Source organism: Dendropsophus ebraccatus, chromosome 7 (genome assembly GCF_027789765.1).
Source record: "Dendropsophus ebraccatus isolate aDenEbr1 chromosome 7, aDenEbr1.pat, whole genome shotgun sequence".
NCBI classification, from domain to species: domain Eukaryota; kingdom Metazoa; phylum Chordata; class Amphibia; order Anura; family Hylidae; genus Dendropsophus; species Dendropsophus ebraccatus.
Window position 1 is genome coordinate 95,388,766 of NC_091460.1, and position 25,991 is coordinate 95,414,756.

Consider the following 25,991-nt stretch of genomic DNA (forward strand, 5'->3'; position numbering starts at 1 on the left):
TCCTTACCGCCATGCTGTGTCAGGCTAAATTTTGGGGTGTTTCATCATATGCTACCTCTGTTTTAATAGTTTCCTGTGTTCTCACTGCCATGCTGTGTCAGGCTGAGTTTTTCGTTGGTCCATATGTCTACCTCTGTTTTAACCAGGCTGTTGCACAGAATTAGTCATAATGGTGCCATTAGGCAGCCTCAGAGGCATGCATACATGCTGCCCCTGCTGTTTCCTGTCCATTTCCGTTGTGTTTCCATCAATTTCTGAGGTTGACAGGTTTTCACACGACCTTTCCTCTACCGAACTTGAGTCTCCTGCAAAAATACTCGAGTCTCACATTGACTTCAATGGGGTTTGTTACTCGAAGCCAGCACTCAAGTATCAGGAAATACTCGTCTCGAGTAACAAACACCCGAGCATTTTAGTACTTGCTCATCACTAGTCTCCACTCTCCACCCTAAAAGAATCCTTTGAAATTTATGAGCAAGCTCACTTAAATGACCCCACAGCTCCAACTTTTAAGTGGGAGGCATTTAATGCTACGTCTTGAGGCATTCTCATTTCCCAGGGATCCCGAATAAAGAGAGAAAACGCTAAAAAGTTATCAGACCTGTTCACCAAACTACATGAATTAGAAACAATTCATAAAACGTTCCTCCTCAGGGAAACACTGCAGGAGATAATTGCGACCAGATGTAAAATAAAGGACATTTTACATAAACGGTACAATAAATCTGTTCAAATCTGCAGCAAAAATTTTTACATTTGGTGCAATAAACCCAGTAGGTTTCTTGCCAATGCTTTGAAAAACAAGAAAACACTAATATTATTCCCTCCATTAGAACAGCTAAGGGCAACATATCACACAATACTGAGGAGATTTCGGAAGCATTCAGAGATTACTACAATGGCCTATATCAGCTACCATCACCGAATCAACTAAACCCACTTCCTACATCCCCAATGACATTAACACAATACATTAACAAAAAAGCTTTTCCTACCATATCACTAGAGAAAAGATCACAACTTGAAGAGGATTTCACATTAACAGAAATAAAATAAGTAGTTAAAAATCTCCCTACAGGCAAATGCCCAGGCCTAGGCGGATTCACTACAAAATTTTTATAAACAGTTCACTGACTTTATCTCCCCACACTTTGTGAAAGCATTTAATTACATCTCAAAATCCCAACCATTCACCCCCTCCTTTTTAGAAGCCCACATAACAGTGATCCCTAAAGTGGGAAAAGACCCAAATCTTTGTACCAGCTACCGGCCAATCTAACTCCTCAGCACAGATACAAAAATTTATGCTAAAGCAATTGCAAACAGTTTGGCGGGGCTCTTGGAACCTCTAATCAACCCGGATCAAGTGTGATTTATCCCCAACAGAGAAGGCATTGACAATACATTGAGAGCCTCTGCTCTAGAATGGCATTGTACAATTTACCGTATACCAGAATCAGAGTAAACGGTGCCCTCTCTAAAGTTATATCTATTAAAAACAGTACCTGACAAGGGTGTCTGTTATCCCCCCTATTATATGTACTTTGTATGGAACACTTGCTTGTTGCTATAAGGAATAACCCCGACATTATATATGACATCGCATTACTACAAGAAACACATCTGATGGAGGACTTTTTCAGAATGCAAAAATTATGGGTTGGAAGGGTCCTAGGTTCATCGGCTTCCCAAAGCAAAGCAGGTGTTCTCATACTGATCCACAAAAACCTATCTCATAACATAATAGATTATGAATCTGATGAGGAGGGTAGATTTGTCAGACTCCTTATGGACTCTCCCGCAGGGCGATTGTGTATTTATAATTTATACGGTCCCAATACAAAACGAAAACCTTTTTTTCGTTCAATAGAAAATTCTTTATTACAGGAAAAAGAAAACAATATACTGGTTGGGGGGGACCTAAACTTGGTGCATGAGGTGCGGGAGGACAGATAGAGAAACAATCCTTCTTCTACACGTCCTACTTCTTTTCCTTCCATTCTTAAATCTCTTCTATCTTCTTCTAAATTAGTTGACATATGGAGAAATCATCCGGCGGAAAGAGAGTATTTATCACACTTACAAAACTCATGGTCTAGAATTGATTATTTTTTGTTATCTCCTTCCCTAGTCCAAAAAACTTTGGAATCCAAGATTTTAGATATGGTCATTTCTGACCACTCTCCAATTATTATAGACCTCACCAACGATTTTCTTAGGGGTTCGGCTATACTGTGGAGATTCCCTAAGAGAAAATGTTAGCCAGCTCACCTCTGTTACCGCAGATCAAATAGCTTGCACGGATCCACTCCAATGGAAAGTGAAACTTTAATAGAATACAACAAACGATCCAGCAAACTTGATAATGTAATCCAATCCCATTTATTGCACACATCACCTGGTGATACAGAAGGACATCAGCCCCCAGCACAGATAACGCCTGTGGAGATTCCCTGCCTACTTAGCCTCCAACCCAGACTTCCCTCAATTCCTGAGGGATTGGTGGTCTGAATATACTCTTAACAACCTAGCTCATAAACAAGACCCTATATTGTTTTGGGAGACCTCTAAAACAGTTATGAGAGGTAGAATAATTTCCCACTTCCAGGGGCTCAAAAGGAAAGCAAAAGAAAAACACGATATAACATCTGCCTCCTTAAGAAAGGCTTATTCAGACTTCCTATCCTTGCCATCTCCCTCGAACCGCTCTATTTGGGAATCCGCTAAAAAGGAATATGATGCTGCTATGGAACAGGTTGAAAATTTTAAACTTGATTTACGCTCGGGAGAGTTTTATAAATTCGGGAACAAATCTGGAAAGTTATTAGCAAACTTTGCCAGAGGTCGACGTTGCCCAGAAAACAGGAAGAAACAGGTACTTTACACTCTAACCCCAAAACTATAAACACCATACCAGAAAAATTCTATAGAAAATTATATTGCAAGGAAAACTTAAACACTAATGAGGTATATAAATTCTTAGACAAAATTACACTACCTAAAATAACTGAAACCGACAAAAACTTCTTAAACGAACCCATTTCACAAATGGAAATAGAGAACACAATAACTAAACTTAAAAATGGTAAAGCCCCAGGCCCAGATGGCTTCTCTGGAGAGTATTATAAAGCCCTTACACAGGAAATTTCTCCCACCCTTATGGAAGTATTTAACTATATCTTATCCAACAAATCCATGCCTTTATCCAGTAATATTGCCTATATTAAACTATTACATAAACCCTCTAAAGATCCCACTCTACCGGGCTCTTACAGACCTATCTCTCTTATAGATCAAGATATGAAAATCTTATCTAAAATATTAGCGGACAGATTATCTAATATTCTACATAACATTATTGGTGACCACCAAGTGGGCTTTATGAAAAAACGTGCTGCTGTTACTAACATACGAACGGTATTAGCAGTACCAGGAGCAATTTCTGGTCGCAATCACTCTCCGTCTTTCCCTGCTTTATTATCTATTGATGACGAAAAGGCTTTCGATAACATTGATTGGAGATGGTTGGAAATGGTGCTCGATAGAGTGGGTATCACAGGCATTTTTAAAGATTACATTAACACTATCTGTGACAAACCTAAAGCAAAAATTCATACCCCCGGATTTATCTCATCTAGCTTCACTCTGCAGAAGGGCACCCGTCAGGGATGCCCCCTTTCCCCCTTACTTTTTAATATTGCCCTAGAACCGTTAGCTCGTTATCTCATTTCCTCTAATATATATGATGGCATTAAAGTGGGAAATAAGGAAATAAAGTTAACCTGTTTCGCGGATGACATGCTTCTTTTTTTACGTTCTCCCAAATCCCATCTACCTGGCATCCTGAAAACACTGACATACTTTGGCTCATTCTCAGGTTATAAAATTAACATTTCAAAATGCTAATTGCTGCCAATACATAGAGGATCCCCAAACTATAGCTCTGAAGACATGCCTGTAGAGATTGCAAAATCATACATAACATATTTGGGGATCCACATAGGTCGCTCTCCTGCAGCAATTTACAAACTAAAATACAAACCACTTATTCTCAAGATTGCCAAAGAATTGGAAAAATGGAACTCTCTACCCCTTTCCCTGGCAGGCAAGGCTCATCTTTTAAAAATGATGTAATTCCCTAAACTACTTTATCCCATCCAAACAATACCTTTACTAATTCATCATACCGACATATCTCGTTTACGTTCTCTTTTTATAAAATTTCTGTGGAATGGGAAAAGAGCTAGAATTGCTTGGGATAAGCTTTGTCTTTCAAAAAATAATGGAGGTCTACAATTACCAGATCTACGCCTATATAACCTAGCAGCCTTGTTCCGCCACACCAAAGATTGGCTCCAAGAAACCTCTCACTTCTCGTCTATCTCTTTGGATTCCCAGCTTGTCTTTCCCCTTTCTCTTTCTGGCCTCCTGCACTCTAAACTTCCTCATATACCCTCGGAGGTTAAAAGAAATCTTCTCATTAAGGACAAGATTGCCTCCTGGAAGTCTATCAGGAAATTATTTAATCTCCCAATGCATCTTTCTACAATGCTCCCACTGTGGGAAACTCCTTCTTTTCCACAGGGCCATTCAAACATTCTATTCCAAACTTGGAGACAGCAAGGAATTATGTACTTGGGAGATATCTTAAGAAAATATGAAAATAATATAATGTCTTGGAACGAAATCCGCACTGAATTTTCCCTACCTGCATCTGAAAAAGATCAATATGAGCACATTAAATCCTTCTATATGTCTCACATAAGAGGAGAGTATACCACAACCTTACCTGATACCTTTCTTAAACTCCTACCATCTGACAGGTCTCACCTTCCATTAAAGGGAACCAATCACACACAAATTGGCCATAAAGATAAGGAAACGTGCTGGTACATCAGCCAGCACGCTTCCTAACCATCCACCTGTCCCCCCCCGTCCCATGAACATTCAGCCCGCAAAGTTAGTTTAATAGTGTCCCGCGCTGTATGCAAATTACCATGTAAGTAGTCAAGGTGGGCGGGCGGCTGGTCAAGTAGTCCCGGTGGGCGGGGGCTTCGTCATGTAGTCACAGGCTCCTGGGCCGCCTCCGGTGCTGTAATCACGCCCCTCCGGGCGTGTTGTAAAGCGGCTCCTGGTGACGTCACTCGGGGGGCCGGCATTGCACGTCGGCCACGCCGACGTCTTTACTAAGCTGCGCGTGCGCAGTACAGTGGGTGAAGCCGCTGCTGTACTACGCCGCGCAAGCGCAGTACAGCAGCGTCTTCTCAGGCTGCACTGCGCATGCGCAGCTTAGTAAAGACGTCAGCGTGGCCGACGTGCAATGCCGGCCCCCCGAGTGACGTCACCAGGAGCCGCTTTACAACACGCCCGGAGGGGCGTGATTACAGCACCGGAGGCGGCCCAGGAGCCTGTGACTACATGACGAAGCCCCCGCCCACCGGGACTACTTGACCAGCCGCCCGCCCACCTTGACTACTTACATGGTAATTTGCATACAGCGCGGGACACTATTAAACTAACTTTGCGGGCTGAATGTTCATGGGACGGGGGGGACAGGTGGATGGTTAGGAAGCGTGCTGGCTGATGTACCAGCACGTTTCCTTATCTTTATGGCCAATTTGTGTGTGATTGGTTCCCTTTAAGGAACATATATGACTTCCTTAGAAACCACACTCAAACGAACACTAGACAAAAAATGTTCAAATCATGGGAAGCCGACTTTCCTATCCCTCAACTACAACATAAACTTGTTGCAGGTCTGAAAGCAGTTAGGGCATCTATGATAAATGAACAATGGAGAGAAATGCATTAAAAAATTCTACACAAGGCCACATACGCCTTTGATTTACATTGGAAAAATGTACCCGACCATGTCTTGAAACATTGCCCTAAATGTAATCTGCAAAAAGCTGACCTCCTCCACGGGTTGTGGCACTGTCCAAAACTACACAAGTATTGGACCGAGATCAGGAAATTAATAGATTCCATTTGGGGTATTACATTACCCAATGACCCCCTACCATGTATTTTCCATTACCATTCTACAAACTTGGATGATACAGAATCTCACATATTACTACCGCAGGGAGTTCATATAGTTTTGCTTGTAACTGTTAAATGTATATTACGCCACTGAATTGAAGAATCTATCCCTACTATTTCTGAAGTCAAAGATACTATTATACGCCTCCTCCATTTGGAAAAAATTAATGCAATACATGGTCCGAATTCATCCCTACAAAAAAATGGAGGTTAGTAATAACTGAAATAAATAATCATTATTATTCGAGCTTCTATCTCTGACTTCAGAAGGGGGGGGGGTGGCGGACTGGTCGCGTGTTTTATGTTGTTTGATACGTCCTTTTGATTCTTTTTCTTATTTTTCTTTTTTGTCTTTGTCTTGTCCCTTAATCTAGTATTTCTTTGTGTATTTACTTTTATTATTAAATATATAGAAGTTATTATCTTTATCTATAGTATAGAGTTTCTAGTGCTATTTTCTCTAAGGCATATTAAAGTTGTTATTTATATGCATTCGATGAAATACCTCTGCAAATACTCTCCGGACACCACTCTTGGACATTTTATTTCTACTGTTACTCAGCTGTACTGTAATCTTTTCTTATATCTTGTGATATTTATAATATGTATCATTTTATTTCATAACACATAAGATAATGTGCAATCATATTATCTATGTTAAAATGCTGAAATTCAATAAAATATTGGAAAAAAAAAAGAACACTCCCAATACTCTCAATTAACCACATTCTTTGAGAGACAAAAACACAACTTATAATTAAAAAGGAGCCTTCTACCATTTGGGAGGCTTTGTGTAGTTAGCTCCGCCACATCAAAGGCAATTTCCACAGTTTACAACTTTTTGTTGACAAATGGAGATGACGCCTACCCTGACTTTATCAGTAGCTGGGAAAAAGAGCTTAACACATCCTTCACTACAGATGAAGTCAGGATGGCGTTCCACTTAACTCACAAAACATCCATCTCTTGCAAAATCCAAGAGAAGAATTACAAATCTTATCCAGGTGGTATAGAGTGCCCTCTAAACTAGTCACTATGTACCCCACCCTGAATGGACTTTGTTGGAGATGTGGAGGAGATAAAGGTACGATGCTTGGTGGAGCTGCCCTACCATTCAAGCATTTTGGTCCGCTATAGTAAATGCAAACAGGTTCTATTATCAATGCTGCCAGAACAAACCCATAGATATAAACATTCTTTGGTGGGATTTCTGCTGGCGGCTGTGAGAGCGGTAATCTCCAGGAAATGGAGATCATCTTCTCCCCCGTCCTTCTGAGAATGGGTAGAAGAGATGGATCTATACCACAGAATGGAGTCGCAGAAGACTATGATTCTGGAAATAAGTTTTTTAAACGCTGGCACGCCTGGTCCTCCTTCAAAGAATCGGATTTGTTCTATACACTCATGGGTCTTACTCCCTCGACCTCAAGTAACACATCTCCACCAACAAATCAGCTAGAATAACTGCACTTATAACACTCAACAAACATAATTCGGAAGCCCTTTTCTTCCTTTTCCTTCTACCTTTTTTTGCTTGAAGGAGAATAGTTTCATTGAAGGTGTCACTGTGAGGTCAACAACAATATACATAGGTAAGATTTTCCACCTGAAAGGAAGAAGGATGTCCTAATAAAAGAAACTTCAGCCCACATAGAGCATATACAACGTGTCAGAAGCATTTATTCTATAACATCTCATTCTACTATTTCTACTAACAGCTGCACTCCCCTCCCTCCTTTCCTCTACTGTCTTCCTTCACCCTCCCTCCCCTCTTCCCACTACTTTTCCTTACCCATTCATATTTGTTTATGCTCCCTTACCCTTACTCTCCTTTTCTTCTTCACCTTCCCCTTTTTCGTTGTTACACATAATTTTCTTTCTTTTTTCAAAAATATGATCCTTGTTTATGTGACTATATGGGTTCAGGTAAACTTAAAGGGGTACTCCGGCCTGGGGGCTTCTATTTATATGGCCGGGGAGGAGGTGGCTGAGGGCAATGGCGTCCACTCACCTCCCCGGTTCCAGCGGCAGGTTCCGTATCGCGGCGCTCTGGTCCCTGCTGCCCAGCTTCTTCCTGGTGTCAAACGCGGGCTTGAGACGTGATGTTTCAAGTCTGCTCAGCCTGTCAGTAACAGAGGAGTTGCCCTCAGCCACCTCAGCCGGAGTACTCCTTTAATACATTCTGTCATTAAGATTCAGGGTAGCATCCGTCTGCTATCAGCATGTCAAATGTTGTAAGGTGTTTTTCATCCATGACACAAAAAATACACGGTAACACATGATAACTTGTTTAGCAAAATATATTTTACTCTATCATTTGTTTTCTACCCTGTTAAACATTTTCTTAATAAAATTTAAATTAGAAAGAATTTGGTAGTAAATACATTAAAAGGACAGTGAAAAACACTGTGTGCATTTGGCGGCTGTCATTGAATTGACTTCAAATCTGATAATAATGGACGTTATATAAAAAAAGTATATGTGACATATAAAATCAAATTAAGTATTTAATAATTACCTGTAGTAGAACAAAAAAATATACATATGAACATACCCTAAGGTTATGTTTACAGAACATACATTTTATGACAAGAACGGACGTTCTTTTCATAGTGAATGCGTTGAATGCGTTGAAGTCAATGCAAACAACGGCCGTTGTTCACACAATTATTTATGGCCGTTGTACGTTGATTTCAATGCAATTTTCAATGCAGCAGTGGCAGTTGTTTGACACCTAATACAATGGCCATTGTTCTTGAGTGCCAAATAACGATGATTGTCTGTACATAGTGTCAACATAGCCTAAAAGTAAAACAAAAATATAGATTCCTGAACTGCATTTGCAGACTGGGCACAGCCATTTTTAAAGGAATGAACTTATTGTATATGATTGATTGTAGGCATAGTGCATTGGTGTCTTGATATCTCAAGCTTCTTCTTCACTAGTAAACTTGAGTCTAGGTCCCAATATCTGCTTCGTTATGAGACCAAAAAACAATGCAAATGTTCATAAAGATAAAAATCCGCAGTCCATCGAGACAATGTACAAAAAAGTAAACTTGCAGCAGCTACTATGGTGAGCCATGTGGACTTCATTAGTGTGACAAATGTCAATGAAAGATCTGAAATGACTAGCAGTTCTTCAAAACCTTTTTTTTTGTGATAGCTAAGTAAGGGAGACCAAATCTTTTTGACTTGAATGGCCAATACGTAAGCTGTAGAGTGCAGTCAGGAATCTCATACTGAGCATCAATATAGGCAAAAACAGTGTTGATGTGTGCAACAGCAAGACAAATAAAGATGTGCCTAAGGGAAAAAGCACAGCAGTTAGTGAAGCCCAAATCTTTATTGAAGAGGAGTCTATGTTTACATTCATAATTTTAGTAATTAGATTTTTCAGATTCTGGTGAATAATAACCTACTGGGCAAAGCTGCCAATGTGTACAGTATGCGTCAGACTTTTACCAAATGTTTATAGAAGAGCAAGGGTTCAATTGAAGCTGATTAATCCCTGGTTCTCTGGGAGAAGGGCAACAAAATTAACAAAAGTAGTACAGTATTCAAGCTAAGCAGGCATGCTTCAGGCTGGCTTAACACCGCCTTGAAATTGTAGGAAAAAAAAACGGTTATAAAAAAGTGGCAGGGTCTATATGTTAGCTGGAAGTCACTGGAAGTTTATCCTCTCTGACATTTTTGAGGCTCTGTGGCAGTTTTTTCAAAACACAGCATGTTGAGGGTGTGGCGTTTTTGTTTTTTTTTTGGTGCAAACTGTGGATTTTTTTTTTTACCATAGATCTCAATGGTATTGTTCTGGTTGTCTCAAAAACGCTATTGCTGTAGGTATGTTTTTTTTCCTGGTATTTTTGTCACCTTTTGTGGTCCGGCAACTAGGTCAGGTGATGGCAGAAGAAGAAAAAAAGTTCACACAAAAATGCCTAAACCCCCAAAAGATCAAAAATACCAGAAAAACCACAATGGATGCTTGGAAGAAATGCCATGTGCCGCATTGCCTTTTTAAAAAAAAAATTTTTTGCTGGCCTGAAAAATGCCAGACAAAAAGTGTGTGTAAGGGTACCCTTAGGGGGTAATTGAGGAAAAAAACCTCACTGTTGAACAATCATCTGTTTTCTGTGAAAGAACTACTTCACTAATGGTCCTTTTACACCGAGCTATTATTGTTAAAATTTTTGCATTTGAGTTTTAATTGGCTTGTGTAAACATAGCTAACGATCAAGCGATGAGCAAGAAATCGTTCATCTTGGTCTTTCAACATGTTCTCAAATCATCGTTGGTTGTTAATATATAATTGTTAATATATAATTAATAATTTGCAGATTGCTTCGTCTAAACAGTGTTTGAAAAATTCATTCTAATGTGTGAGATGTCCTTAAGCGATCTTAAAGCGATCGTAACAACGATTTTTCGAACAATTTATCTCTCCATCTAAACACTGATCGGCATATAAAACAAATGGTGACTTTAAAATCGTTAAACGATCGTTTGAGGGAATTATCGCTCCATGTTAAAGGACCATTAGGGTCTGCTAGATTGTCGCTAGTTTACTGACCCTAATACATAGCTCAATAATTGTGCAGCAATATCTTGTATTGTTAGTAATATCTTTGCAGCCCCTACTTTAGAATTGTAATAATAAAGTTGATATGTTACCGCTCCACACTCCCTGATGTCTTCCTGTCTTCTCCCCCTCTCCCCGTAGTCGCTGGTGCAACTTCAAAGCGGTCTCTGAAGTGGCAGGCCGCTCAGCCAATCACTGTTATTGGCAGTCCCAGATAGTGATTGGCTGGACACCTTGTTACTTCAGTGGCCGCTCTGAAGATACATCGGTGGCTGGCAGCAGCAGGGGAGAAAACAGACTCCGGCCAGGATCCCATAGAAATGTAGGCAATGTTCCACACTGCATAAAGTACAACCGTTGTTGCCGATGGCAACAACGGACGTACTTTTACATAGTGTGAACATAGCCTTAAGAAACACCACCAAGCCATTTCTGCTAATGCGCTATATACAAGTACAATACAATATTTAGAGTTTTCCTATAATACATATTGCAGTTCACTGTACATTCATCGAATCTATTGCTTAAAGGGAATGTACCATCTAACTGCCAATACTGAGATTTACATACCAGCCTGTCTGCATCACTGTAGAAATTCAGCTGATGTGGAGATTCTGATCTAGGCACACCTGCTCTTCTGATTCAGGCATGCCTCCTCTTCTGAGTCAGGCATACCTGCTCTTCTGATTCAGGCACGCCTCCAGTCTGCCTCACAGCCTCGTCTCCAGTTTCCTTCCCAGCTCGGCCTGTCATTATGCCAGGATCTTGAGCGCTGTCATCAGAGCAGGGTACCCACCCTGAATTGCCTGTGCCAGGCCAGCCTTCAGTGCTTAACGGCAACTCCTTAGCATATCGGATTATGGCAAAAATAAGGGCAACCGTGCGACCAATCAAAAAAAGATTCACACTGGCTGATTCTCCACTTCGGCGCCAACACATACTGGCCGTTAGATGGTACATTAACTTTTGACATCTCTCACAAACATGTTAAATGTTTAGAACAGTTGGGGTCTCACTGCTGGGACCCCTCGAAATTGTAAGCTACTGTATAAACTAGGAGGCGGTGCCCTTCACTCCCTGTCTTAGCACTTAATCCACTGATTACAGGAGATAGTCTGTGCATTACTCAAAAGTTAACTTTGCAGTAAGGCTTTTATTTTGTTATAACATATTTTAAAGCGTAATTTTCTAGTTTGTTTTTAGGCTACAAATTTATTGCTGTGTCACCTGGTTTTTAATATATAGGATTTTTACCATTTGGTTCACTATCTGCACTTTTGTTCTCAGTGGGTACAGATTTTGGAGCAGGACCTTTTGCCTGCATTTGTTATATTGTGTCACCAGATTTTGGACAGACTCTCATGCTTTCAATAGAACCAATATTTTAAAATAGGTTGTGAATGCTAGGCTTGGGGGATGTGACCAGGAGATTCATAGTCACACACCCAGAGCCTGATTCAGGTCTCCTAAGTCTCCTAATCACACCATCATTTTTACCATAGCATTTATACCTAAGTTTCTGCCCATCTGACAAATCAGTAAAAAGTACAAATAGTCAACCAAATAGTAAAATTCCCAAATTTTGGGAACCAGGGGCATAGCAAGAAAGTAAAAATACTATTTGGACTGGTGACAGTTCCTCTTTGAGACTATGTTCATACACAGTATATTTGGTTGTCTCTGAAAGAAAGTGGCCATGATTTTGTAGCACTTGATAACCCCTTTAAAGGGGTTATCCAGTGCTACAAAAGCATGGCCACTTTCTTTCAGAGACAACACGACTCTTGTCTCCAGTTCAGGTGCAGTCTGTAATTAGGCTCCATTCACTTCAATGGATCTGAGCAGAAACCCCCCGACCAAGTTGGAGACAAGAGTGGGGCTGTCTCTGGAAGAAAGTGGCCATGTTTTTGTATAACCCCTTTAAGGTCAGAAGGCTGTGATGTTTCTTGATGTTTATCGCTTCCCCTGAGGAGGTGCAAGGAACTATCCCCCACCCCCTTTTTTTTTCTTTTTCTCTTCTCCCTCTCCTTTTCCTCTTCTCTTTCCCCTTTCAAAGGGCTAACGTTAACAATAACATTACTGGAGTTAATTGGTTTCTTAATCTCAGGAATGACATAGTTTGTATGTTGTTTATTCACCTGTATCTAATGTGATATGTATGCACTTGTTGACATGGGCGAATGTTGTCCGCCCAGAGATATATGGTACTTAGGTGAGCTGTTATTTGAAAAAAAAATTAAAACTTTTTGGAAAACAAAATACTGAGCAAAAATACTGTGTGTGAACAAAGCCTAAAGGGGTACTCAGACCAAACACTATAATTTACCCAGAGCCCAAACCTATACAACTTTGCAATAGCATTGAAATACAATTTATGTTTTATGTCACTTTTTGTGAGCTCTGGAAGTATTTGGCCGAGTTCCAGTGCCGTCATTTTTATACTCTGTTGTCAGCTTGAAGTGGGTGTCTCTTCTGCATGGATGTACTGCCCTCCTCTTCTGAGACAGTTTGTGTGGCATATTCTTACGACAAGCCAGAGTACAGCCGACAGAGCAGAGCCTTTGGCCACTCCTTCCCCAGTGACGTCCATAATTAGGTCACATGATATCCCTGGATGCATGCTCTGTCTAAGCGTATCCAGGAATGTCATGTGACCTAACTATGGACATCACAGAGGGATGCAGGGCCAATGGCTCTGCTCTGTCGGTTGTACTCTGGCTTGTCGTGAGAGTACGCCACAAATGCTGGCAGCACATGCATGCAGAAGAGATGCCCACTGCAAGCTGACATCACAGCACAAAATGGTAGCGCTGCAAACATTTATACAAGGACTCAAATATTTCTGGCATAGTGGCACAAAAAGTGAGATGAGAAGACATAATTTGTAATTCAATGCTAATGCAAAGTTGTATAGGTTTAGGTTAAATATGGGTGTCTGTGTAAAATATAGTGTTTGGCTGGAGTACCCCTTTAACTTTGTGCTGGAATAGCTAAAATGGATTTACAATGCATATTGCTTTATTACATCCCAGAAGAATACCATAATAACACGCACCAGAAGCTGTGCAAGTAGCGAAAGTTAAGCCTTTGCCAGAAATTACAGAAGAGGCGATCGCTGAGCCAGCAGGAAATAGCCACTATCCACAGACAAACTGACACCAAGGTCAGATTTATAATGTCATGATTGCTGCACCTGAGGAGGAAATACCAAGAGCCCAGTTACAACAGATGAATTGATATAGATTCAAGGTAATCAAGCATTGCATTGTTAAATTATTATAGGGACTACTGGCAGCAGTACATATAGACTAGGGCAAAAGGAACATATGGTGCCCATATAAAGTACTAGAAAATGTACCCGGAGCTGCCCGGGTATAAAGTGTCAGTGTGTTAATTAGATTTGTTCTAAGGTGCCCAGGAGGCCAAGCTAAAGGTATTGTTTCATCTGAGTTAATCAGTGGAATTAGTGTATACCTGTAGTGCATAGTTGGGAGGGGTTCTGTATACCCACAATGTATAGTTTTTAGGGGTCTCGCATATCTGTAGTGCATAGTTAGGGGGGCTGTATACCTATAGTGTATAGTTGAGGGAGGTCCTGTATACCTGCAGTGTACAGTTGGTGAAGGTCCTGTATACCTGTACTGTATAGTTCGGGGGTCCTGTATACCTGTAGTATATAGTTGGTGCTGTATACCTGTAATGTATAGTTGGTGGAGGTCTTGTATACCTGTAGTTTATAGTTTGAGGGTCCTGGATACCTGTAGTGTATAATTGGTGGAGGTCTTGTATACCTGTAGTTTATAGTTTGAGGGTCCTGGATACCTGTAGTGTATAATTGGTGGAGGTCTTGTATACCTGTAGTATATAGTTCGGGGGTCCTGTATACCTGTAGTAAATAGTTTGAGGGTCCTGTATAACTATAGTATAGAGTTGGTGGAGGTCCTGTATACCTGTAGTGTATAGTTTGGGGTCCTATATACCTGTAGTATATAGCTGGTGGAGTTCCTGTATATACCTGTAGTATATTTGGGGTCCTGTATACTTGTAGTATAGAGTTGGTGAAGGTGCTGTATACCTGTATTATAGAGTTGGTGTAGGTCCTGTATACCCGTAGTGTATGGTTTTAAGGTCCTGTATACCTGTAGTGTATAGTTTGGGGTCCTATATACCTGTAGTATATAGTTGGTGGAGTTCCTGTATACCTGTAGTGTATAGTTTTGGGGTCCTGTATACCTGTAGTGTATAGTTTGGGGTCCTGTATACCTGTAGTATATAGTTGGTGGAGGTCCTGTATACCTGAAGTATATAGTTGGTGGAGGTCCTGTATACCTGTAGTATATAGTTTTGGGGTCCTGTATACCTGTAGTGTAAAGTTTGGGGTCCTGTATACCTGTAGTATATAGTTTTGTGGAGGTCCCGTGCACTTGTAGTGTATAGTTTTGGGGTCCTGTATACCTGTAGTGTCCTGTATACCTGCAGGGTTGTATTTACCCGTATGGCAGTGTTATTCAGTCACAGTGTGTCGGTATTGGTCATGTCTGGTATGGGGGTGTTATCCAGTCACAGTATGTCGGTGTTGGTCAGGTCTGGTGTGGTGGTGTTATCCAGTCACAGTATGGCAGTATTGGTCAGGTCTGATATGATGGTGTTATCCAGTCACAGTATGGTGGTATTGGTCAGGACTGGTGTGGCGGTGTTACCCAGTCACAGTTTGCCGGTATTGGTCAGGTCTGGTATGGCAGTGTTATCCAGTCACAGTATGGCGGTATTGGTCAGGTCGGGTATGACAGTGTTATCCAGCACAGTATGGCGGTATTGGTCAGGTCTGGTATGGCAGTGTTATCCAGTCACAGTATGGCGGTATTGGTCAGGTCTGGTATGACAGTGTTATCCAGCAGTGTATAGCGATATTGGTCAGGTCTGGTGTGGTGGTGTTATCCATTCACAGTATGGCGGTATTGGTCAGGTCTTATATGACAGTGTTATCCAGTCACAGTATGGCGGTATTGGTCAGGTCTGGTATGACAGTGTTATCCAGTCACAGTATGGCGGTATTGGTCAGGTCTGGTGTGGCAGTGTTATCCAGTCACAGTATGGCGGTATTGGTCAGGTCTGGTGTGGCAGTGTTATACAGTCACAGTATGGCGGTATTGGTCAGGTCTGGTGTGGCGGTGTTATCCAGTCACAGTATGGCGGTATTAATCAGGTCTGGTATGGAGGTGTTATCTAGTCACAGTATGGCGGTATTGGTCAGGTCTGGTATGGAGGTGTTATCCAGTCACAGTATGGCGGTATTGGTCAGGTCTGGTATGGAGGTGTTATCCAGTCACAGTATGGCGGTATTGGTCAGGTCTGGCAGTGTTATCCAGTCACAGTATGGCGGTATTGGTCAGGTCTGGTATGACAGTGTTATCCAGCACAGTATGGCGGTATTGGTCAGGTCTGGTGTAGCAGTGTTACCCAGTCACAGTTTGGTATACCTGTTGTGCCCTGTATATACATGTACTGTATGGATGGAGTAGGGGGTCCTGTATATACATGTACTGTATAGATGGAGTAGGGGGTCTACCAGTTATTACTGTGGATGTTGTGAGGCAGCTTCCCTAGCAACCATTGCTCCCTGTGAAAATGAAAGCAGTAATCCTATTGGTTGCTAAGGCTCCAACTGCCGTGTCTGCTGCAGCTAATTATATCACCTGTGTTTGCAATGAGGAGATTTTCCCATTCATCTCTATGGGGCGCCTCTCTTTCCCCTCCCCCTCCCCTCCTGTACATCTTGCGGGGACGGGACCTTCGCAATAACCTTCCCGGGCACCCAATGTATCTGTGTGCCAAATTTGGGGTCAAACGGTTCAGGCGTTTGGAAGTCTATAGAGGACAGACAGACAGACAGAAGGACAGACAGACAGACAGACTTTGATTTTTATGATATAGATTTAGCCATCTTGGGCCTTATGGCGTTTAACTGTAATGTAAAGGTGCCCATATATGTAAAGGGGTATTTAAAGTAAAAACACTCCTCCCTTATCCATGGGCTAGGAGAGAAGTGTAATGCTGCGTTTACACGTAACGATTATTGTCCCGATCGTACGATTAGCGATGTCGGATTTACGATTTTTTTTTTATAACGATCAGCGTTTAGATGGTACAATATATCGTACGAAAATTTCGCACTGCGATCGTTTTGCGATCGTTTAAGCCTATCTCACACATTGGTTAAATCGGCGAACGACTGTTCACACGGAACGATTTGGGAATTTTTTGCGTACGATGAACGAAGATTTGCTGACCTGATGAAAGATCACGATGTACGATTTATTGTGCATCGTTCGATCGTTCGCTGCGTTTACACGTACGATTATCGTTCCAATTCGACCGTTATCACGCAAATTCGCACAATAATCGTTACGTGTAAACGCAGCATAAGATTGTGGGGTTGAGACTGCTGGAAGCATGTGCAGCTGATCCTTCAATTGTCTATGCAGCTGCCAGATATAGCCTAGTACAGCGCTCAACTACCTTCAGAGGCTCCATAGACATTAAATGGAGGAGCAGTGCACGTCTTTGGTCCTGTGTGTAGGGGATAAGTGTTTTACCATAAAATACCCCTTTAAAGATACAAGATTTTTCAGCCAACAGTTATCCCTCACACATTAAACAGCTAGCTGACTTCGGCAGGTTTGGCTGACAGTTATTTACTGTGCATTGATCACAATGTATCACATCATCAGCAGAAAAGAACCTTTAGGGTTCATTCACACGTACAGGATCCACAGCAGATCTGAAGCAGATTTGATGCTGTGTTCAGGTATTTAGATCAAATCTGTAGCGGATCAGCAGCAGAAAAACCGCTGCGATATGGTGTGTGTGAAGCTACCCTTAAGAGCAATTTGCTATTGGAAAATTACTTATTGTTTAACCCCTTCAAGACCGAGCCTATTTGCACCTAAAAGACCAGGCTCATTTTTCAAAATCTGACGTCTCACTTTATGCTCTTATAGCTGAGTGATGCTTTAACGCATGCTAGCGATTCTGAGATTGTTTTTTCGTCACATATGGCACTTTATATTAGTGGCAAAATTTGGTCACTACTTTGTGTGTTTTTTGTGAAAAACATCAAAATATCATGAAAAATTGAAAAAATTAGCATTTTATGAACTTTGAAATTCTCTGCTTCTAAAAAAAGAAAGTTGTATTACATAAATTAGTAACTAAGTCACATTACCAATATGTCCTCTTTATTCTGGCTTCATTTCATAAACATATTTCACTTTTTTAGGGTGTTACGGGGGTTAGAAATGTATCAGCAAATTACCATATTTTCGTGAAAGTTTCCAAAACTGATTTTTTTAGGGACCAGTTCTTATTTTAAGTTGATTTAGGAGGTTTGTATACTGGAAACCCCCATAAGTGACCCCATTTTGGAAACTAGACACCTTAAAGAATTAATCTAGGGGTATAATGAGCATTTTAACCCTACAGGGGCTGGAGGAAAGTATTCACCATTAGGCTGTAAAAAAATGAAAAATTAAAATTTTCCAATAATATATACATTTAGATTAAAGTTTCTCATTTTCAAAAGGAACATGAGAGAAAAAGCACCCCAAAATTTGTAACACCTGTTCTCTTGAGTACTACGGTACCCCATATGTGGGCGTAAACCACTGCATGGGCACACAGCGGGGCTCAGAAGGGAAGGAGCGCCAATTAGCTTTTCCATTGCAGATTTTGCTGAAGAAGTTTCCGAGCGCCAGGTGCATTTGCAGAGCCCCTGTAGTGTCAGCAGAGAGAAAAAAACCCATAAGTCACTCCATTTTGGAAAGTACACCCCTCAAAGAATTCATCTTGGGGTAGGATGAGCAATTTGACCCCACAGGTATTAGAGGAAAGTATTCAAAAGTAGACAGTAAAAATGAAAAACTCAAATTTTCCCAATAATATGTTCGTTTAGTTTGAAATTTCTCAATTTCACGAGGAAGAAGAGAAAAAAAGTACCTCAAAATTTGTAACGCAGGTTCTCCTGAGTAAAAAGGTACCTCATATGTCAGTATAAACCACTGTATGGGCACACAGCAGGGCTCAGAAGGGAAGGAGCGCCAATTAGCTTTTTCAATGCAGATTTTGCTGAAGAAGTTTCTGAACGCCAGGTGGGTTTGCAGCGCCCCTGTAGTGCCAGCGGAGTAAAATCTCGCCATAAGTCACCCCATTTTGGAAAGTGCACCCCTCAAAGAATTCATCTTGGTGTGTGGTGAGCATTTTGACCCCACAGGTATTAGAGGAAAGTATTCAAAAGTAGACAGTAAAAATGAAAAACTCGAATTTTTCCAATAATATGTTCCTTTAGTTGGAAATTTCTCAATTTCACGAGGAACAGGAGAGAAAATTCACCCCAAAATCTGTAACGCAGGGTCTCCTGAGTAGAACGGTACCCCATATGTGGGCATAAACCACTGTATGGGCACACAGCCGGGCTCCGAAGGGAAGGAGCGCCAATTAGCATTTTCAGTGCAGATTTTTCTGAAGAAGTTTCTGAGCACCAGGTGCGTTTGCAGAGCCCCTGTAGTGTCTACAGAATATAATCCCCCCAAAAGTCACCCCATTTCGGAAAGTACACCCCTCAAAGAATTCATATTGGGGTAGGATGAGCATTTTGGCCCCACAGGTATTAGAGGAAAGTATTCAAAATTGGCCAGTAAAAATGAAAAACTTGAATTTTTCCAATAATATGTTGGTTTAGTTTGAAATTTCTAAATTTCACAAGGAACAGGATAAAAAATGTACCCCAAAATCTGTAACGCAGGTTCTCCTGAGTACAACAGTACCCCATATGTGGGCATAAAACACTGTATGGGCACACAGCAGGGCTCAGAAGGGAAGGAGCGCCAATTTGCTGGAGCAAAACCGCAGCTAGTAACAGTTATTAGAATAGCGCAGTTACTAAAATACAATAAAAAAAATTAGATTACAGGTAATGTGGGGTGGTTACGGGTAATCTGGGGTGGTTCCGGGTAATTTAGAGGTGGTTTCGGGCAGTCTGAGGTAGTTACGGGCAGTCTGGGGTGGTTACGGGCAGTCTGGGGTGGATACGGTCAACATGGGGTGGTCACAGGCAACCTGCTGTAGTTACGGCAACCTGGGGTGGTTACAGGCAACCTGGGGTGGTTAGAGGCAACCTGGGGTGGTTAGAGGCAACCTGGGGTGGTTATGGGCAACGTGGGGTGAATACGGACAACCTGCTGTGGTTACAGACAATCTGGTATGGTTACAGGCAACCTGCTGTGGTTACGGACAATCTGGGGTGGTTACAGGCAACCTGCTGTGGTTACGGACAATCTGGGGTGGTTGCGGACAATCTGGGGTGGTTACAGGCAACCTGCTGTAGGTTACGGATAAACTGAAGTGCTAATAGGTAATCTGAGGTGGGTACCTGTAATCTGGCGTGGTTACGGGCAATCTGGAGGGGGTCACTGGCAATTTGGGGTGGTTAGAGGCAAGGTGCAGTGTTCAGAGGCAAGGTGCGGTGGTCAGATGCAAGGTGCGGTGGTCATAGGCGATGTGCGGTGGTCAGAGGCAAGGTGCGGTGGTCATAGGCGACGTGCGGTGGTCAGAGGCGACGTGCGGTGGTCAGAGGCGACGTGCGGTGTTCAGAGGCGACGTGCGGTGTTCAGAGGCGACGTGCGGTGTTCAGAGGCAAGTTGCGGTGGTCAGAGGCAACCTGCGGTGGTTGCGTGCAATCTGGGGGGTTACATGTAATCTGGCATGATTACAGGCAATCTGGGGTGGTTATGCCCAACCTGCGGTGGTTATGCCCAACCTGTGGTGGTTACGGGCAACCTGGAGGGGTTACAGACAATCTAGAATTGTTACGGATAGAGTGAAGTGCTTATAGGTAATCTGGGGTGGTTACATGTAATTTGGGGTGGTTACAGGCAATCTGGGGTGATTACGGACAATCTGGAGGGGGTCACTGGCAACGTGCGGTGGTTACGGGCAACGTGCGGTGGTTATGGGCAACGTGCGGTGGTTATGGGCAACGTGCGGTGGTTACGGGTAATCTGGGGGGTTACGTGCAATCTGACGTGATTACGGACAACCTGGGGTGGTTACGGGCAACGTGCGGTGGTTACGGGCAACCTGCGGTGGTTACGGGTAATCTGGGGGGGGGTTAGGGGTAATTTGGGAGTAAACTGTAATTATTACTATAATAAAAAGTGTGTGTTTTATTTTTTTGTATGTTTGTCACTTTTTGTACTTTATACATTCATTTTCACTGTATTACTATGATTACTGTGATATTTTCTATCGCAGTAATCATAGTTCAGTGACAGAGACCAAATTGGTCTCTGTCACTTTAAATTTTCAGAGCTTGGCTGGTTGTGGAGCGCATGCGCACTTCATAACCAGCCAGGACACCGAAGAGGAAGGAACTCCGTGGGTTCCGGTGAGTATATGGGGAAGGGGGGGTGACTGGGGGACGGGGGTGACAGGGGGGGTGGGGGGCGACTTGAGGGGTGGGGGGACATCACTTTTTATCCCCTGTCACCAATCATTCATGGTGACAGGGGATAAAAAGTGCAGGCGGCACATGGTACAAGCGATCAGCGGTATATAGTATATACCGCTGATCGCTTGTACCGGGACCCCACAGGGGGGGTCCCGATGACTGCCCCATGCTCTCCGCTACCTCCGGTGGCGGAGAGCATGGGGCTTTCATTCATTTTTCTTTTTGATCACTGTGAACAGACATTAGTCTGTTCACAGTGATCGCGGCGGCCATCTTGGATCCGATGGCCGCCGCGGGAGGGGGGGTTAGTGACTGGGGCACTAGGGGGCTGATCTGGGGTCTGATTTTTACTTATTTCATCTCCCCCCACCGTGGATTCACGGTGGGGGGAGATGAAATACAGCGGCGGCACCGGCCCATTAGTGACCGCCGTTTCGGCGGTCACTAAGGGGTTAATGGGGGTCAGCTGCGGGATCGCAGCTGATCCTCATTATCTCCGGTGCTGTACACAGATGAGAGCGGGATCGCTGTCCCTGCAGCGATCCCGTTCTCATCACAAAGCCCCTGTCAGTCAGGAACGTATATGTACATTCCTACTGCACGGGGCATGTGCAATAGGAACGTATATATACAGATGGCTGACGTGAAGGGGTTAAATCAAGTTGTTATGTAAAACTTCTTTTTTAAGAATTTTTGACAGTTTTTTTTCTATGTCACCATTTACAATGGTACCTCTGTCCTCAAACTGTGCACACTACAGAATATCCGCAGAGACTTCAAGTGGATTCAGCCATGTAGCCTCTGATTTAAGATCGGCCTGTCCCATAGTCTTAGTGATATTTGCTGATCGAATTCCGCTGTCCGCCCAAATAAATGTTAATTCTTTGGGTGGACAGCAGAATTTGCCGGTTCTGGGAGGTAGTTTGAGAACCAAGTGTTTTCCCATAGGATATAAATGTGTTTACCTTCCGGTTCCGGCGCCATGCAGTAAAGACGTGCTAGACCGGAGCTCCGTGTGAGGCAGCAGATTATCCAGCCACTGACCCGCACAACTGACCTCTAAAGCTGCATATCACCGGCCCTTTACCTGTGGGAGACTGGATGGACCACTTTGTCCAAACGATGGGCCAGAAAACCTGAAGTAAAGGCCAAGGAAAAGCAAGGAAGCAGAAGACGCGCGGCACAGAAATGGCGTCGTCGGCCTCAGCTCCTGGTTCGCGCGCTGGTTCCCCAGCTCACTCGACTACCTGCTATTCTAATGATGACCCGCTGCGCCTGGACTATAAAAAGCTGGCAATTGAAGTGGCGAAAAGGATTGCTACGGACATCCAGGAAACCCTGATAGCCACAGTGTCCTCCTCGCTGCAACAACTGCAGGCAGAGATTGCCCATCATGGCCGACGTATTGAGGAAGCGGAGTCTCATATACTTACGTTGGAGGAATCCTCGTCTTCTGCAAACACTAAGCTCACTGACCTGGTGGGGGAGAATCACAGACTCTGGGACAAATTACAGGACCCGCAAGACCGCTCCAGGCGGAATAACTTACGCATAATTGGATTTCCAGAGTCTGTACAGCAACGGGATCTGGTGGCCTTATGTGAGGTAACCATCCCTAACCTCTTAGGCCTGAATCGAGTATTTCATCCGGATGGTTTCATGTCCATGTTCTATACGCCAGATGAGGCTAAGGAAGGTCTGCAGGAACATTTTGATGAGAACATCTGGCCCTCCCGAGATGACATTGGGAACAACCGGCATGACCCACCTGAACGATCAGGAAGTCGCACCCCGAGGTCGGGGACCCAGCGTGAGACGGACTGGTTCCTTGCTCCAAGGGAACAGAGAAAATGCAGATCCTCCCTGCCTGATGTGGGACTCTGAGGGACACGGTCCTAAGCGTACTGAGTTATTCCTGCTTATTATTTTATGGGGCTATCGTTTAGTACCATTATAATGACTGGTTTAGTTTCTAGTTATGGTTTGCCTCTACATGGGAGCTAGGTCTATATTAGAGATTGACTGCAAGGTTCTATCTTTTCTTTTTTTTTATGCTGCTGCTCCTTTATTTCGTGGAAAAAAGTGAAGTCAGAGACAAGGTTCCGGGACGCTGACAGCAGCCTTCCGGCAACTGATCGTTGGGGTTTTTTCTCATTGTTATTCTGCTTTTTGGTTATAGGTTTAGAGGGGGGAGGGATGTTGGAGGGAGGGGGGTTAGTTGGGATCGGTAATCGGTTGGGGAGGGTGGCTATTCCTGCGAAGTAGGGTTCTGGATCGGGGTTCCTCTGGTCATATGATTCATATTATGATTTGCAATGTTCCAATTAATAACATGGAATGTCAAGGGACTTAGGTAACCGCATAAAAGGACAGCAGTACTGCAACATCTTAAAAAGCTGAAGCCGGACTTAGCCCTGCCACAGGAGACCCATTTAGACTCTACTGACTTTTTTAAATTGAAAAAATTTTGGGTCAAGGAGGTTTATGGCTCTCCTGCAGAGGAGCGGAAGGCAGGGGTATTAATTCTGATAAATAGATCCTTTCCCGGGGAAATTCTAATCTCTTCACATGATGCTGAGGGCAGAATATGCACGCTTCATTTACTGAATGAGAAGGTCATGATTTATAACATATATGGACCTAATAGCAATAACTCTTCATTTTTCTCACAGCTCACGTCTCAACTCATGTCAGACGCCTGTCCCAATAAGGTTGTGGCGGGCAACTTTAATGATGTGATGCATTCTTCCGAGGATTCTTCCGCTGGCACGACTATGACACCAGGAACAGGTACTCGTCCTTCTCCTCTCTCCACCATGTGTCATAATCAGGGCCGGTTTTAGACTAGATGTGGCCCTGGGCAAAGTTGAAGGTGGGGCCCCAAATGCTGAAATATTTTAGCAACAATTTAAAGTCCCCATACATGTTACTCTTTTGTTGGTGGTACCTGTTGCTCCTGGTGGGTTTGGCCATCAGTGTAAGGTGTATGGGGCTCTCTGGACAGTCCTCTGACAGATGATATCAGTGGACATAGGGGGTCAAGCTTGATGGAAAATCAACGCCCAACCTCTTTGTTCTCAGAGAGATAAACCGCCATCAGATCTGTATGGCTATGGCTTTCCCCTCTCATAGAGAACACAGGAACACTCAGATGTGCCAAATTTCTGTGTATGGGGAGGACAGGACCGGATGGGACAGATAATTGTCAGCTGAAGGATTGTTCAGCCAGCAGTTATTGGAAGTGTACGGCCACTTTTAAGGCCGTATTACACGGCCTGATATTCTGCAGAAGTGAGCGCCAATCTGGTAGAATGGAGCTCGCTTAGAGAGCCTACTACATGGCTCTTTTATGATGCAGCAAAAGCTATGGAGGAGATTGGCTCAGTTGCCCCTAGCAACCAATCAGATTCCACCATCTTAGAATGTGAGTAATGAATGGTGGAATCTGATTGGTTGCTAGGGGCAACGGAGCCAGTTTCACTTTACACCATGTTTGATAAATCTCCCCCTATGTGTATATATACAGTATATCATTAGTGATGTGTGTGCAATCCTTGCTGTATAAAGTAAACAATAAAGATATATATACTACCTGATCACGTTCCCCGGTGTCCTCAGGCCGTGTCTGTGATATATACTACCTGATCACGTTCCCCGGTGCCCTCAGGCCTTGTCTGTGATATATACTACCTGATCACGTTCCCCGGTGCCCTCAGGCCTTGTCTGTGATATATACTACCTGATCATGTTCCCCAGTGTCCTCACAGAGCGATAACGTCCTGATTCGGACTATTTTCGCTCCATGTATTAGGCCCCTTACTCAGTTCAGAAGGTTACATGCCGGGACTGCCGCTATATGCCAGGACTGCCCCTACATGTCAGGACTGCCCATACATTCTGGGACTGCCGCTACATGCCGGGACTGCCCCTACATGTCAGGACTGCCGCTACATTCTGGGACTGCCGCTACATGCCGGGACTGCCGCTACATGCCGGGACTGCCGCTACATGCCGGGACTGCCGCTACATGTCAGGACTGCCACTATATGCCAGGACTGCCCCTACATGTCAGGACTGCCCATACATTCTGGGACTGCCGCTACATGCCGGGACTGCCCCTACAAGTCAGGACTGCCCCTACATTCTGGGACTGCCGCTACATGCCGGGACTGCCGCTACATGCCGGGACTGCCACTACATGTCAGGACTGCCCCTACATTCTGGGACTGCCGCTACATGTCAGGACTGCCACTACATTCTGGGACTGCCGCTACATGCCAGGACTGCCGCTAGTGGTGTAAACACAAGAATTATTTATATGAATTGCTTTAAAAAAATAAAATAAAAAAATCACTATAATCAGGACCAAATATTACCTCCATACCGTTATTGAAGAAAACTTTACTATATATAGGCCAATATTACCACCATAAAGTGACCGCCCCATAATGACTCTATATACACTATATACAGACCAATATTACTGCCATAGAGTGACCACCGCATGACTCTATACACACTATATACAGACCAATATTACCGCTATAGACTTTCCACTGTATAATGAATGACTCTTTATACACTGTATACAGACCAATATTATGTGGCTGTCACTCTATGGCTGTACTTTTGGTCTGTATATAGTGTGTATATAGAGTCATTATGTGGTGGTCACTGTATGGCAGTAATATTGGTCTGTATATAGTGTCATTATGTGGTAGTCAATCTATGGCAGTAATGACTATATATATACACTATATACAGAACAATATTAATGCCAAAGAGTGACCACTGCATAATGACACTTTATACAGACCAATATTACCGCCATAGAGTGACCGCCACATAACTCTATATACACACTATATA

At 43.1% G+C, this 25,991-nt stretch overlaps 1 protein-coding gene across 2 annotated transcripts in view; it reads right to left on the reverse strand.

The window, feature by feature from the left end:
• Positions 1–8,376: 8,376 nt before the first annotated feature.
• ACER1 (alkaline ceramidase 1) overlaps positions 8,377–25,991 on the reverse strand; it is an 88,939-nt gene continuing 71,324 nt past the window's right edge. The window contains exons 6-7 of one of the 2 annotated variants that reach the window (XM_069976644.1): positions 13,674–13,811; positions 8,377–9,348 (exon numbers count right to left, since the gene is read on the reverse strand). In XM_069976644.1, coding sequence (XP_069832745.1) covers positions 9,174–9,348; positions 13,674–13,811 — 313 coding nt within the window. In that variant the 3' untranslated portion in view covers positions 8,377–9,173. The remainder of the gene's footprint in view (positions 9,349–13,673; positions 13,812–25,991) is intronic. The other variant, XM_069976645.1, reaches the window with a different exon arrangement.